The sequence below is a fragment of the Macrotis lagotis genome, chromosome 2 (genome assembly GCF_037893015.1).
Source record: "Macrotis lagotis isolate mMagLag1 chromosome 2, bilby.v1.9.chrom.fasta, whole genome shotgun sequence".
Classification (NCBI taxonomy): domain Eukaryota; kingdom Metazoa; phylum Chordata; class Mammalia; order Peramelemorphia; family Peramelidae; genus Macrotis; species Macrotis lagotis.
Window position 1 is genome coordinate 16,495,779 of NC_133659.1, and position 16,135 is coordinate 16,511,913.

Sequence of the window (16,135 nt, forward strand, 5' to 3'; positions counted from 1 at the left end):
TGGAAAAAGAGCTGAGGGCAACTACAGGGCTACTCTAAGAATGTTTTCCTTTATATTGAGATTTGTTTTTTCTTTCCTCCCTAATAAGTGGAGGAGGGAATATTGAGAGAGAGAGAGAGAGAGAGAGAGAGAGAGAGAGATCAAAATAGAAAATAAAATAAAATAAAACAAAGCTGATTAAAAAAACACTATCAATTCAAAACAAAAGGCACTACCTGTGTAATGGTGTAGAGACAGGAGATGAAGACAGTAGGGTAACTTCGAAAGAGAGAGAGAGAGAGAGAGAGAGAGAGAGAGAGAGAGAGAGAGAGAGAGAGTGTATCTATGTCTAGGGATAGGGAAGGAGGAAAATTTAGTCAGCCTGGTAAGATAAGATGAAGTGAGATTGCAAATCATAAATATCAAACAATGGAATTAATATTTTATCTTGGAAGCCTAGGGAGCCAGTGAAGAACGATCCTCAGCGGGGGAATGAAATGATCAATTTATAGTGTTAGAAATAAGCCATGTGGGGCAGCTAGGTGGCGCAGTGGATAGAGCACCAGCTCTGGAGTCAGGAGTACCTGAGTTCAAGGCCGCCTCAGACACTTAATAATGACCTAGCTGTGTGGCCTTGGGCAAGCCACTTAACCCCATTGCCTTGCAAAAACTAAAAAAAATTTTAAAAAATTAAAAAAAAATAAGCCATGTGGCACTTGTGAGGGAGGCAATTGCAATAGTTCACCTGAGAAGCATTAAGGGCTTTTTTTTTTCTGGTAAATTATGGTTATATGGGGGGGGGGGGGGAGAAAGGCTCTCAACATGATTATTTTTAAACTATAGAGATCTCTTTATAATAGTAATTTGATCTCTTCTATAGCATAGTCTTGGAAAGATTTGTCTAGGATTGAATGAATGAATGAATGAATGAATAAATGAATGATGGAAAAGCTCTTCTTCATCACTTATGACATGCCAGACAGCCTAATAGGTAAGCCATCTCTCCATGAAATCATGCGGCCTCTTATTTCATTGGATGAATTAATTTACAAAATTCAGATTCAACAAGACTATAATCGGGGTTGACTCTGAAATATACTGGTAAATATGGACATTGGTTGCAGAGGCAGTGGGCAGTGACAGAAACGGGGAATACAAATTACAAAACTTTGCACAAGACTGAATCTCCCTAATAAAAAAAACTTGGTCCTCAGTCCAAATGAGGAACAGTCAGGAATATGCAAAATAACAGAGCAGCCTCAGCCTCATTGCTCACAGTGGCTTCCCAGAAGAGAACTGAAACTTTGATTTTTGTAGAACTCCCTAATGAGTTTCCACTTGTGCAGGTACTAGAGTCTCGGTTTTCACTTGGAGTTGGAGCATATTTATGGGGTGCAATGTAAGAACATTTAAATAACCCCGGCAGGATTAAAGAGAGAACCACTCTCTCAAAAACCAAAACAGACATGGCTCTCAAATAGGGGATGGGGGCTTACAAAAATGGTGGACAGGATCAGACGAAATAATAAGGGGGAAAGTGGAGAAAAGGAAGAAATAAGGGAGAATAAGAAAGTAGAAAGATAATGAAAGGATAAAAAAGAAGGATACAAGGAAAGGAAACTAGGAAAAAGTGAGATGAAGAAGAAAGATATGGGGATAAGGGAAGTTGTAGAAAGGAAGAGGAAAAGCAAGAGGAGGATAGAAAAGAAGAGCTATCATAGGAGCTAGAAACTTCTTCAGAAGTCATTCAGTACAACCAGTTGAATGAACTGGTGCCAATAAAGGTAATGGTTTGTATTAAGAAAATGGGAAGAGAATAAGAAGAAGGGGGGGAAGAGGAGAGAAATGGAAAGAAAAGTTATTAAATTCTTTCCATGAGCTAAAAATGGTACTAAGATTTTAATCAATATCTTTCAAGAAGTTCAAGGAGCCTACATTCCAATAAAAGTGGATGATACATCAAAGGAAGTTGGGGGAGGGAACATGGAAGGGAGAGAGTACCTCTAAAGAGACATAGTCATCATATTGGTGGGAGGTGACATATTGAGTGAATTATGGGTAAAATATGGTGAAAGGTTAGTCATAAATGCCCAGAATTACAGAGAACAAAGTCTGGGTTCAATTAGGAACAGGTAAAAACCGGCCAGGTTGTAACTGGGGGAGAGCATGGTAGAGAGAAGGTCTATTGGCTCCAAGGTCAGGCTTGTATCCACCATTCTACCCATGTTTCCCTCACAGGTTTTCTAAAATGTGGGGCAATGCCTTATTTGCATCCAAACAAATTCTTAAAGGTAATTTTGCAAAGCCAGGATCTGTGATAGATGAAATGGCGTCTTAGAGTCAAAAGAATTGGTTTCTGAATCAGTAGGCTGGGTTCAAATCCCACCTGTGATATTCTAGTAGCTGAGGGAGCTTGGATGACTCATTTAAACTACCTGTACCTCAGGCAACATGTCTTTAAAACATGAAGATTAGAACCAAAAGGTCAGCAGGGTCATTGCTCAATGGAGATCTAGGATCTTATAAATCACAGAGCTAGGAGGACCTAACTGGGTCACCCACTCCTGAAGAACACCCTCACCAATACTCAAATACCAAAGGAATATAGACAAGCATTTTTTTCAGAAAAAAAAATCATAGCTATCAATACTCATATGAAACGAAATGCTCAAAACCAATATTGATTAAGAAATGCAACTTAAAACTCTGAAGTATTACTTCACATCAGTCAGACTGACTAATAAGACAAAAAAGGAAAATTATAAATGTTGGAGGGAATGTGAGAAAATCGGGAGACTAATGCACTGTTGTTGGGATCTAACCATTTGGGAAAGCAACCAGGAACACTACCCAAAGGGTTATAAAACTATATGTGTGTGTGTGTGTGTGTGTGTGTGTGTGTGTGTGTGTGTGTGTATGTATATATATACATATATACATATATATATATAAAAATAATATATATGTATACACACACACATACTTTTTGTTCCAACAATATCTCTAAAGCTCTTTATGAGGAGGCAAAACATTGGACCTTACATCAATTAGTGAGACTGCCACATACAGATAGAGAAGAGTGGTTAGTGAATAAAGAACAAGTCTCCAGATCAGGAAGACCTGGCCTTAAGTTCCATCAGTGATATATTTTGACTTTTTGATCCCAGGCAAATGATTTATCCTCTCAAAGCCCTTGACAATTTTCTGAGAAGGTAAGTTACAGAGCATGAGCCAACTGGCATTGTTATGGAGAGACCCCTAGGTATTTAACATGTATAGACATATGGGTATCGATTTGCATAGATACAAACACACACACACACACACACACACACACACACACACACACCCCTAGAAGACAAAGTGAATTCCAATAATTGAAAAGTTCTCATTTTTAATTAACAGGGAATTAATCAGGTTGAAGTTCCCGCTAAGAGTAAAGTCTTTGGAAGTCTACAAAGAGGGGGCTATTACTCTTAAGTGACATGCCTAAAATTACTGGAAGGGTCTCTGAGGAATGGACAGACTGCCCTCTACACTCTCTACTATCTTGCTCTGAAGGCTCTCCCCTCCCCAAAAGTTGAGTCCATCCCATTGGTGAATCAATGTGGTCCAATCCTTCAGAGACCAGCAACACATCTTAGCTGTTGAAGCTCCAAGTCATCTATTCAACTTTCCAACTTTAAGCACTAACTATGATGAGCTACTTCTTCGAGCCCAGAGAGTCATTAGGACATTGACCCTGCCAAGCAGTAAAATATAGCTGCTTCCACAGAGACTAAGAAATGCAGGAATCAAATGGACACTCTATAGGAAGTCATTCAGAAGTTATGAAAAATTAATAACAAAAGAAAAAACATAGAGCCCTAGGACATAACTTTTCTGTTGTTATTGCTAGAGGGATGTGGGTGTGTGAAAGCCCTAATAGCATCGAAGCTTCACACTTAGTCATCTTAGAAAGCTAATAAATATCGAGGCTGCCTCTAAGAGATCCCTACTGTAACAGCCTTTGTTTTCTGAAATGATGGACACACCTAAGACCTAGACCACTGGGACCATTCCAACCACAGCAGCCTGAATACTGGCAAAATCACAACCCCTAGCGTCCCCTCCTCTGAGTGGTCAGTTTTTTCATAGAACCTCCAAGTCAGCAATTCTCACTTTCAAAGTGGCCCCCAATACAACTTCTTCATGTTTTCTCAGAGCCCTTGCATTCTCGACACTTTTCAGATCTCTTTAATGTACGATCTTCTTTCTTTAGAATGCAATTACCTTAAAGGAGGGATCATCTTTTTTCTCTTGTGTTTGTATTGTCAGAGATAAGGATAATCACTGGCTCAAAGTAAGCATATAATAAATCCTGTCTTTCTGTGTCTGTCTGTCCATGATCTCTCTTCTCTCTCTCTCTCTCTCTCTCTCTCTCTCTCTCTCTCTCTCTCTCTTTCTCTCTCTCCCCCCGCCCTTGCTCCCTCTCTCGCAACAGGGATGTAATCTATCTTTCTAACTATATATATATATATATCTTTCTGTGAAATTGTACACTTAACAAAACAAGTGAGACATAAACTGCAAAGAGATCAACTGAAGCTGGATGTAAGGGAAAAATTCCCAATAATTTTGGCTAAAGTAAAACATAATGGGCTGCTACTGTAGAAATGTAAGTTCTCTGTCTTGGATTTGTGGTCAGTGGAAAAATCACTAGATCTGAAGCTAGAGACGGGTTCAAATCCCAATCCTGCTGTTAGAAAAAATGGAGATGAGTTTGGGAAGGGAAAAAAACCACCCAGATTTCATGTAGAACCTTCTAGATCATGCCAGCAAGTTCCAAATAGTTGTGATTCAGATAAAAGTCACTCTCATGAAAAATGAAAGAAAAGGGATGAAAATGCCTTTCATAGTGATGATTAAGGAAAGAATTCTTAAGCAATCAAGAGAACAGAGATGATAGAAGAAAAAAATAGATCATTGCGATCATATTAAATTGATGTTTTTGAAGCAGAATGAGAAATAGTAAATTTACAAAGGAAAGATTATACAACATGTCTTTGGATGAAATTATATCTAAGATACATAGGGAATTCACATAAATATATGACTTAAAACCATCTTCCAATAACTGGGTAGTTAGAAAAAAGAGATAGAAATTATTTCATACCTATAAGTCAATAATTTATGTATTCCCTTTGATGGCAAAATATCACTTCTAAAGTCAAAAAAGATCAAAGAAAGAGGTAAAGGACCCAGAGGTATAAAAAAGCTTAAAGTATCTCTTGTTATAGAATCAAAGAACAGGAAACAGGGTGCCCATCAACAGAAGAATGAATCAGTGAACAAATTATGGGGTGTGTATGTGTGTATGTGTGTGTGTGTGTGTGTGTGTGTGTGTGTGTGTGTGTGTGTGTGTGTGTCTGTGTGTAAAATATAAGTCAATTATAAAGCCATAGATCTTTTTTTCTATCTCTTTTTCTGATAACTATTTATCTTTTTGTCTCATATCTATTTTTACATGAAACTTTCCCTTGATATCTCTAATTTTCTTGAAGAGATCTCTTGTCTTTCCCATTCTTTTATATTTTATTTGTTTGTATTGCTCATTTAAGAAACATTCTTATCTGTTCTTGCTACTCTGAATTCTTTGTTCAGTTGGGTTTTTTTTTTGCAAGGCAATGGGGTTAAGTGGCTTGCTCAAGGCCACAGGGCTAGGTAATTATTAAGTGTCTGAGGCTGGATTTGAACTCAGGTCCTCCTGACTCCAAGGCCAGTGCTCTATCCACTGTGGCACCTAGCCACCCTGTTCATTTGGGTTTAATCTTTGCCCTTCTCTTTCTCCTTTTCTTCTTTCCTGTGTTATCTGTAAAGCCTTATCAGACAGACATTTTGTTTTCTTGCTTCTTTTGCTTTGCAATTTTTTTTGTTGCTGACAATATTGTGAATTATCTGTCAATAGCTCTTCAGGCCCTCTGTATGCCAGATTTAATCCCTTAAATCACTATCCACATATTTATTTATAAGGAATATTATCTAGGTCAATCCTAGATTGGTTTTCCCTCCCTTCTCTATTTAAAGTATAAATGTGGCAATTCTTGTTTTGACTCACTATATAGAGTTTCTCCATTTTTTGACAGCAAAATATATTCTCAATCTGATGCAATTATATAAATGGTCATTGCCTGATGGATGACACTTGAGCCTTCTCACATAGGCAATATTGTTATGTTCTATTTTGTCTCATTTATAAGTATCCACATCTCAGAACTTCTAGAGACCGCACGGCTCTTAAAGGAAGGAACCAAATCTATAACTTGGGCAAAATGACTGGGAAATGGATAGCACATTAGAAACCTTCAGTAGAGTCGAAACAAGTTTAATACATAGATGTGAGTGAGAAAGAGGTAGACAGAAAGACAAATAAAAGGACAGATAAACAGATTTGGAGCAAAGATGTTTGATATATTTATTTTATGTCAGTCAGTGTGCTATACACCAGTTGATCAGCGAGCCAGCAAGTCCTTGACCTCAGGGAGCTTCTATTCTAACAAGGAAATACAACCAATTAAGAACAATTAAGTGAGAATAGATGGGCCTCACAACCTGTCAGAAGGGCAAAGTCTAGTAGCTAGAAAGATGGATGTGTAGATTTGCCGACAAATATGGAGCAAGAATGTTTTATAGACTTCTTATGTACCAGTGACTGTGCTACTTGATGAAGATATAAATACCAGTTAACTGTACGTTTAAAAGGGGATAACGCCCATAACAGGGAGTTCAAAAGAACCATTAGCTAAAATAAGAGTTCCCATATTGCGCAATTCTTTCTTGAGGTACCTCACACTGGTCACTCCCAGTGGATTCTTGCCAGAGTCTTTACTTCTTTCTTCACACAACAGGTCAAAAATAAGGGTCATCCTCAGTCCTACATTTTCTACAACAAGTAGTTCTTTAAAAAATCAATTTAAATTTTGTTTTGAGTTCCAGGGATAATAATTATTAGTGTGATTGTGACAGGACTGATCGGCTACCCAGCTCTCTAAGACTCCTGAGTCCTGCTACAATGCTGTAAATGTTTACTATCTGTCCTGTTTCAGTAGATCAAAGGAAAGGATTGGAGAGAAAAAAATGACATTTCAATAAATAAAGAAGTGAACAATCACCTTTTCTTTCCCATCTTCTTTTTCTCCTTCCTGGATTTTGGGAGGATGGCTGGCCTTGGAAGTCACAGGAGGGATTACCTATTCCACCACACCCCCAAAAAAAGAAAAGAAAAATCTTAAAATTCATAACAATGATCCAATGCTGTTCTGTGAAATTTATGAGTAATCCTTCTGTGAAATTTATGGGAAGTGTTTTCTGATGCATAAGTGGAGTAACTCAATGGATTCACTTAAAAACATAACACGCAAGAAGGATGATGGTTGAGGATAAATACAGCTCAGGAAATGCTACAGCTCATTATGGTCTATAATAATATTGAGATTGCTTAGATCATTCAGAGAACAATATTTCACAGAAAGGCAAATTAGTGTGCATCTTTGGAGCTGAAGTGTGGTTGGGGAGAAAGCAAAGGAGGTACACAAGGTCACAGATGTTGCTTAGGGTCTGCTCCAAATCTCATTTGGTGAGAAGTAACTCCAAGGAGAAGCAACCAGGTCAAAAAATTAATTGCTCGGAAGGTAAGGCAAAGGCATTTAATTTAATAGAATATTGTCAAAACATTCTAAGAAAGCTGGTACCATATAGCAATGAACCTGAACCACAGAGGGGCAGCACTAATTGGGAAATAAAAGGATGAAATTTTAAGGTCATGGAATGTCAGGAGCAAGAGATCCCAGAAGGAATTTATACAAGAATTCCTTTGATTGAATTGCTACATGCAGGCAAGCTGTCCCCATTCCCCAAGGTGGAAGAGCTTTGATGCCTAGGAAAGCCCTTCCCTGACTTTAAACACATCTTATATCCACATCTCTACTGATTCTAGACATTACTTCTAGTTCTGCCTTCTGGGCAGATCAAACTAATCTCTTTTCAGATTAATTTTCAATAAATGAAATGAGGACAAATCATGTTGATATTTCAACCTTGCCAAATCTATCTTTTTGATCCTCAATTTCCATGTTTATAAATAGACTTTAGAGTAATTTATTTTCTTATCTCATAAGAGACAATTAAAAAAAGTTCAAAGGTAACTCAATGACTGGCTTCTAAGGACCTTGAGATAAATGGATAAGATCAGTGGAAGAAACTTGGGGTATGTACTGTAGAGAAAAGAAAACTTAAGGAGTGTGTGTCCTTCAAGTACCTAAAGGATGTCCTACGAAAGCAGGAATTTAATCTCAGAGAGAAGAAGTAGGCACAATTGTTGAGAATGACAAAAAAGGTAAATTGAGCATGGATGCAAAGGAAAACTTTCTAATAATGAGAAATGTTCCCGATTTAAACAAGTGGTTGTTCCTCACCAACCATTCCCCATGAGCAGGAAGGAAAGAAGGAAATGAAATTTATAGCTCCTGTTAAATGTCATAGAATGACTGATGGTCTGTTATGGAGTGGAAGGGATTGTTGGACCCATGTGGGTTGAAACATGAACTCTTAGGGCCTTCTTAACACCTAAGATTCTGTAATTATGACTGCATGGTGCCACTCTGATAATGGAGTCACATTATCAATAGCAGTAAATTAGAGGTAAAGGTCACCTACTATAACCCCCTAAAAATCCAGGAGAGAATATTGAGTCCTACAGAGGTAAAATGACTAGACTAAGGGCACAAGGCTAGGAAGTGGTAAAGGCTGATATAAACTCAAGGATCTGGAGCCATCTAGTTTAACGCCCTCATTTTATAGATGAAGAAACTGAGTCCTAATAAGATAAATTGATTGTCACACAGGGGAGTCTGACTGGAGACAAGGTCCTCTGACTGAAAATTCAGGATTCTTTTCATTATAATGCACCAGAAAGTTAAAGACCCTGAAAATCATCAATCATAACCTCTCAGAATTTGGCAGATTCATCTAGCAGTTACAAAGCTAAGTTCCAGATTAAGTGGAATTTAAACTCTGAAGTCATCCTTCTTTCAAAATAAATATATCTGTTTTCAAACCACTGAATAACAATGGTAGCTTGGCTTTAATCAGAATATTAAGCCGCTAGGTCAAAGGGAGAACAGAATTAACATCTGCATTTCTGAAATTGGACCCAAAGGTGGAGGGAAGAAGCTCTGGATAAGAAAGAGCTGAAGCCACAGGAAGAGGAGGTATTCTAAAAATGCCTGAAAGAGGTTAAACTTCTAAGACAGCTTACCCTCGGTGTGGATGACAAGCTCTGCACAACAAAAACAACAGGATTTCCGGCATTCTTGATGGCTTCAACAGCTTCCTGATGTGTTGCATTTTGCAAATCAGCACCTGATACCTGGAAAACACCGATAACTGATCAGATTTCCATAGGTGTTGGGTACATTTCACGGTTGAAAATAATAGTTCTGTGACTGTTCCAGGCAGGAGATCAGAGACACGGGAAAGTCAGCTTTCAGTTTTTGAAAGAAATTTTAAAACACTGAAAAACAGATACAACTTATGCAAGGAACATGGCAGTTGCTTAATGAGATATTGAGGTTGGAGAGAAACATGGTAGGTGGACAGCTTTGGTTAAGTCATCACAGAACCATGTTCAACTGAAACTGGATGACAAAATCTGTCTCAGGACGTCAACAGTATCACATGACACACACCACAAGCAAATATCCCCTCCGAACTTGAACTATGATTTCATTGATATAGGGAAACCCCTTTGCCAAGATAGGCTGACACTTTCTCTACACTGTATAGTCTCTTTCTGTGTATCTTGTTACAAATTTGTTCAATGTATATTGAATATATCTTCAACATATCCATATACTATTGAAAATATGGTGAATGTTGAAGAAATATGGAAGAAATATTCACTATATAATGAATTTTAAATATACAACATATTCTGAATAGAGATATGTGGTTGTTCAGTCATTTTTCAATTGAGTCTCATTTTTTTTTGTGACCTCATTTGGAGTTTTCTTGGCAAAGCTCCTAAAGTAGTTTGCCATTTCTTTTTCAGCTCAATTTATGGATGAGGAAATAGAGGTAAGTATGGTTAAGTGACTTGGCCAGGGTCACACAGCTAGTAAGTATATGATGTCTGAACTGAACTTGGGAAGATGACTCTTATTAACTCTAGGCCCGGTATTCTCTCCATTGCATCACTCTAGCCCCCTACATGCCCAATTGTCCAAGACTTATTAAAAATATATTCTCGAGAGGCTTTTAGAAACATATCATAAAGAAAAGTTACTGGATTTAAAAGGGATCCTAGAGATATCACAAAATACATTTTGAGTTCACAACTGGCAAAAGATCGTCCAAATGACAGTTACCCCTTTCATTGTAGTCATTAAACTTTTCTTTTATCCTAGATATTGAACTGGACAACAATGAAAGCAATTTTTCAATGAGCAGATGAAGAAACTGAGGCTCAGAGAAGCAAAGTCACAAAGTGAGTGAATGGAAGAGGAGGGTCAGTTGCACGGTACCATTATCTGTGCAATGGTCAGGACTCTATGGCTGCTAAGTTTCCTTCCAGCCCCTAAACCTTATGAAGTTGTGCTACTGTAATCTAGGAAGCCCAAGAGGGATGGGAGGAAGGCATCACGTGCAGATGGAAAAGATGATCGGCCTCTGGTCAAAAGCACAAAAAAAAAAGTTAAGGCAGGACACCGAAGAAGGCAGAGGCCTCAGATGGTAACACCTAACATAACATGATGGACGTTTCCAATGTGGGGTGGCAGGGAATAATGTGCCCCTGAAATCTCTATGGCCCACACCCCCAAAGCCCAACATATGTGATGCTCATCAGAAGAGAATGAAGGCTCAGATTCCCAGGGGCCGATGCCTCAGTCCAGACAAGCACGGGGTTCTCGCTGGCATATCGGCTTCAAATTTAGAAATTTGTGAAAGACTGTGGGAGAAGCGTGATTCCCACCATCTGTCTCATTTTGTAAAAAAAAAAAAAGTCCTCAAATCTGTTTCTTTCTTCCCTTTTCTTTTCTTGTGCTTTGACACACAGCAGCCTTCTTCAACTATGGCTGTGGGGATGCATAACCCTCTCGACCCTCCCCAAACCTTCCAGTGTGCTGAAGTCTCTATATTTCAGGAAGATGCTATTTTTTTACCTCCAAGATTTTGTCTCCTGTTTTCAGAGCCTTGGTTTTTCCAGCTGGGCTATCCTCTAGGACTTGCTTGATGAAGATGCCTTTCAGTTCTTCTCCATTCTTTAGGCGTTTGATCACCGTCTGCCCACCCACAATACTAATCCCAAGAGACTCGTGAGCTTCTCGCACAATCTCCACACTGCAAAAGGACAAACAAGCATCGTGTTTTTAATAGATCTGGAAGAATCTAACTGACACAAGGAATGTGGCATGTTCTGTGCTTAGAACATTGGGGAATGACTCTTTACATCCACAAAATCTGAGCCCTCAGGAAACTTACAATCTAGTCATGGTATAAGGACAAAATCACGAGAATGAACATTTATATGATGCAAAGAGCATCATGTAAGTTGGAGGAGTTATTCTTCACAGGATCCTAGAAGATGCATGCATGTGTTTATATGTGAAGTCTTTAACCGTTCAATTTAAAATGTACATATATGTATGTCTATGTCTGTGTCTGTGTCTATGTCTGTCTATGTCATAAGCATCAAAGGCAGGATAAGAACTCGGATCTTTCTGCCTCCCAGCCTCTATCTAATATCCTCATTTCAACAAACAATACTTCTCAGGAACAAAGAGAGAGAGCCCCACTGGGAATCCTAATTCCATTTCTAACCTTGGTCAGGCCATATCCAGAGTACTGTGTTCAATTCAAATATCATGGGAACAATGTCAGCATTGAGTATGAACCAGTAGGGTGACTCACACAACTGAATATTCCCACAACACAAGAAGACATTTAAGGGATTTGAACTGGGTAACTTTGGGCAAGAGAAGGTTTAAGAGAAAATAAAAGTTATCTTAGGATCTTTGAAAGATGATGGAGGATTAGTCTAAGCACAAGGACAAGCGGTTTGAAGATTGTTCTACTTAAAAAGCTGACCAAGAAATATTCATTAAGAACCTATTATCTGGTGCTGAGCGAGATGAGCAGAAGCAGAAGAACACTGTCCACCCTAACAGCAACATGGGGGCGATGATCAACTCTGGTGGACTTGTTCATCCCTTCAGTGCAACAACCAGGGACAATTCTGGGCTCTCTGCAATGGAGAATACCATCTGTATCCAGAGAAAGAAGTATGGACTTTGGACAAAGACCAAAGACTATTACCATCAAATTGGTGGGGGGGGGGGAGCATTATATTAATATATAATTTTACTATCTCATTCTTTATTTTTCTTCCTTAAGGATATGATTTCTCTCTCATCACATTCAACTGAGATCAATGTATAGCACGGAATCAATGTAAAGACTAACAGAATGCCTTCTGTGGGGGTGGGGTGGGGGGAGGGAAGAACTGGGGGGGGGTTGTAAAACTCAAAATAAATAAAATCTTTCTTTAAAAAAAAGGGGTGGCTAGGTGGAGCAGTGGATAGAACACCAGCCCTGGAGTCGGGAGTACTTTAGTTCAAATCCAGCCTCAGATACTTAATAATTACTTAGCTGTGAGGCCTTGGGCAAGCCACTTAACTCCATTGCCTTGCAAAAACTTTAAAAAAAACCCTATTATGGTCAAAACACCCAATTATTGTCACCACAGTCTATAAAGTACCATGAAGGTAATGAATAGTCAAAGGAAGTCACCCAAGATGGTGACCTGCCCTGACCTCAAGTCATGAGACTGGCTGAAGGGACTGGATATATTTAGCCTCCAGAGGAGAAGATGCAAATATGTAAAGGGTTTTTATATAGAAAAGGGAGCAAACTTGTTCTATCTGACCCAAGGAACAGAACCAAGAGCTCAGAGGGTGAAAATACGAAGGGGAAAATGGAGACTTGTCAGGGAAACTTTCCCAACAACCCAGAAATGCAAAGGAAGATAATTAGATATTTGTCCAAGTTAGGTTTCAGGCATTAGGTTCAGGGGAAAAAAAACTTTTGAGTATTATCATGAATTAGTGAAGTGAGAATTAATGAACACAGTGCTATGTAAACCTAAAACCACTGTAAAATATTAGTTATCATTATTATTATTATTATTAATAATATTATCATGAAGGACAAGGAAAAACTAGAAGGTATCTGGAGGAGGGCACACAGGATACTGAGGGGCCTTAAGGGAATCAATAAATAAGCGCTTATCAAAGGTTTGCTCCAGGCTTACAAAGAGGAGAAACCATCATTGCCCTCAAGTAGCATACAATCTATAGGCAGCGAGAACACGGATAGCATATCTGAATTTATGTCTACATGTGAAATAGAGGATGTTGGGGGAAAACAAGCAAGGAAATAAGCAATTAAGCATTTGCTGAAGTCTCAAGCAATGTGCTGAGCAATGGTTAAACAAGTATGGATAAAAACAAATAGTTCCTGCCCTCATGGAGTTGATAATCTAATGATGGAAGATCACAAATGAAGTTGACGGCGGAGAAGACTTTGATCCAAACTCTTTGGATGCCAGTGAGATATGTTTTGAAAAAGAAAAATCATGAGGGACAGCTAGGTGGCCCAGTGGAGAGAGTACCAGCCCTGGAGTCAGGAGGATCTGAGTTCAAATCCAGCCTCAGACACTTAATAATTACCTAGCTGTGTGATCCTGGGCAAGTCTAACCCCATTGCTTTGCAAAAAACAAACAAAAAGTAAAAAATAAAAGCAAAATCGTGGTGCCAATGGAAAGACTTCTGGATGAAGCGTTTTAAGAGACAAAGATTTGAATTCGGCATTGGAGGAGGGTACCCAGACCAGGGGCAGGATAGAGAAATCACAAATCTGCTGGGAAATGAGTAGATTGTGCTATACCTCCATCCAATCCCATTAAATGGAGGTTTAAATCAGGGGATCCAATAAGGGGAGTTGCAGGGAAGCTGGGGAGGAGGGGGTAACTGCAATAAGCCTTGAAGGAAGCCAGGGATTGAAGAGACTGGGAGTCTAGGCTTGGGAAACAGCCAGTGCAAAACCATGGAGTGAAGAGATGGCTATGTCTCATGAGTGAAGAATAGCAGAGAAGCCACATGAAGGAGGCAAGGATTAACAAGCCTGGCCCTCAATGCCCTTAGTACAACTGATCTGGGGTGGGGGAGTGTATGAACCTGTGATTTCAAGGGTGAAGATGTTCCCTTTGCCAGTGTCCTTGGTCATCTGTTTCATAATCTATAATTTTAAAGGGCTGTCTGGGGGGCATGTTTTGGAGGAGCCTTGAATGTGGCTCCTCAACTGGAAGCCTGGCTCTATCCACTAGGCAAACCTTCCTCTCAGATATTACTTACCCTCAGAACAGAAGGGATTTACCCAGAGGCACACAGAGCATGTGAGCATACATGCCTCATGTTAAGGCTGGCGCTGTGCCCATGATGCCATGCTGTATCTGATTACCTCAGTTTTAAAGATCTGTTGACTGAGAGCTCAAGTGACCCTCTATGTCAGCCAAACCAGCTCAGCTGAAGGCAGATAAGTGGCACAGAGGATAGAGCACCAGCCCTGGAGTCAGGAGAACCTGAGTTCAAATCAGACTTCAGACACTTAATAATTACCTAGCTGTATGACCTTGGGCAAGTCACTTAATCCCATTGCCTTGAAAAAACAAAAACAAAATTCCTTAACTATTTTAAAAACAAACAAATAAATACCACTTCTTCCCTGGGGTCTTTCCCTTGCCTGGCCCCCATCCAGTTGCCCCCTCCCCCCAATTCCCTCTTCTTCCCTAACTGGACTCTGATTTGAGGACAGAGCCATGGCCCCAGGGTCTCCACTTAAGGAAGACTTCTCATTTCCCTCCAACTACAGGACTTCTAGACATCTCTATTTAGCCTCAAGTATGGGTCCTCCAAGGCAGAATTCAAACCTTTGTCTCTTATCGCACTTTCTCTAGTGGTCTTTCCATTGGCACCAATTTTTTTTCTTTAAAAAAAAATCCATTTTTCTGGCAGTTAGGTGGTGCAGTGGATAAAACACCCGGCCCTGGAGTCAAGAGTATCTGAGTTCAAATCTGACCTCAGACACTTTCTAATTACCTGGCTGTGTGGCCCTGGGCAAACCACTTAACCTTGCAAAAACCTAAAAAAAAAAATCCATTTCCTTAGTATCCAAAGGCTTTGGGTCACAAGGAGAGATGGGGCATAATCTGGTCTACAGTGTTCCAGGTTTGGAACATCCTAACCATACCTGACCAACCTTTATAATCAGAGCAATGACTTGCTGACTAGATCCCTTCCCCACTGCAGTCACCATGCTCAGGGCTTCCAACAGGAAGGGGAGGCATTCAAGGCCTGGGTTCAAATCCAACCTTTGATACTTTATTCCTATGTGATCTTAGGAAAGTTGTTTCCAATTTCCTCATCAATAAAGTGAGCAGGTCTGACAAATGGTGTCTGTGGGCTCTGTTAAGTTCACGATCTAGGATCAATGATGTCACCTATGTAATCTTGGGCATATAACCTGTCTGGGCTTCAGATGCCTCATTTATACCAACAACTGCAAGCATTTACATAGACCTCTTAAGTTTGCAAAGGATTTTACATAATATCTTAGTCAAAAATTACATTATCTGAGATGTAGGTGCTAATTTTATACTCATTTTACAGATAAGGAAATCGAGATAAACAGGTTGCCCAGGTTCAAGAATACAGTCAGCACCTGAGCCAAGATGTGAATTCAGGTCTTCCTGACTCCAGGTTCAGCCTTCTATCCACTGAGCCACGAAGGTGTTGAAGTGAAAGGAAGTAGAGGTTCTTCCCAACTCTAGAGATTAGGTCTATGATTTAATCTGTGAAACCTGGGCCCAGTCGTTCTTCTAACTGGAGGAACCTCATCTACAATAGGAGAGGGCTCGATTCGGTGGCCTCTGCAGCACCCTCCACTTCTTCATATGCTCCGTGTCTAAAGCTTAACAAGGTTAAGTATAATTGACTACAGCAATCATCTGGAACTGTGGGTACTCTGATGCCTGAAGTAGACTTCAGCCCAAAGATCATTCAG

General features: G+C 39.5%; 1 protein-coding gene across 9 annotated transcripts in view; it reads right to left on the bottom strand.

The window, feature by feature from the left end:
* The window catches only part of PATJ (PATJ crumbs cell polarity complex component), a 331,197-nt gene that overhangs the window by 175,099 nt on the left and 139,963 nt on the right, over nucleotides 1-16,135 (bottom strand). For all 9 annotated transcript variants that reach the window (XM_074221287.1, XM_074221289.1, XM_074221288.1 and 6 more), the window contains exons 24-26: nucleotides 11,178-11,355; nucleotides 9,275-9,385; nucleotides 7,131-7,208 (exon numbers count right to left, since the gene is read on the bottom strand). In XM_074221287.1, the coding sequence (XP_074077388.1) occupies nucleotides 7,131-7,208; nucleotides 9,275-9,385; nucleotides 11,178-11,355 (367 nt within the window). The remainder of the gene's footprint in view (nucleotides 1-7,130; nucleotides 7,209-9,274; nucleotides 9,386-11,177; nucleotides 11,356-16,135) is intronic.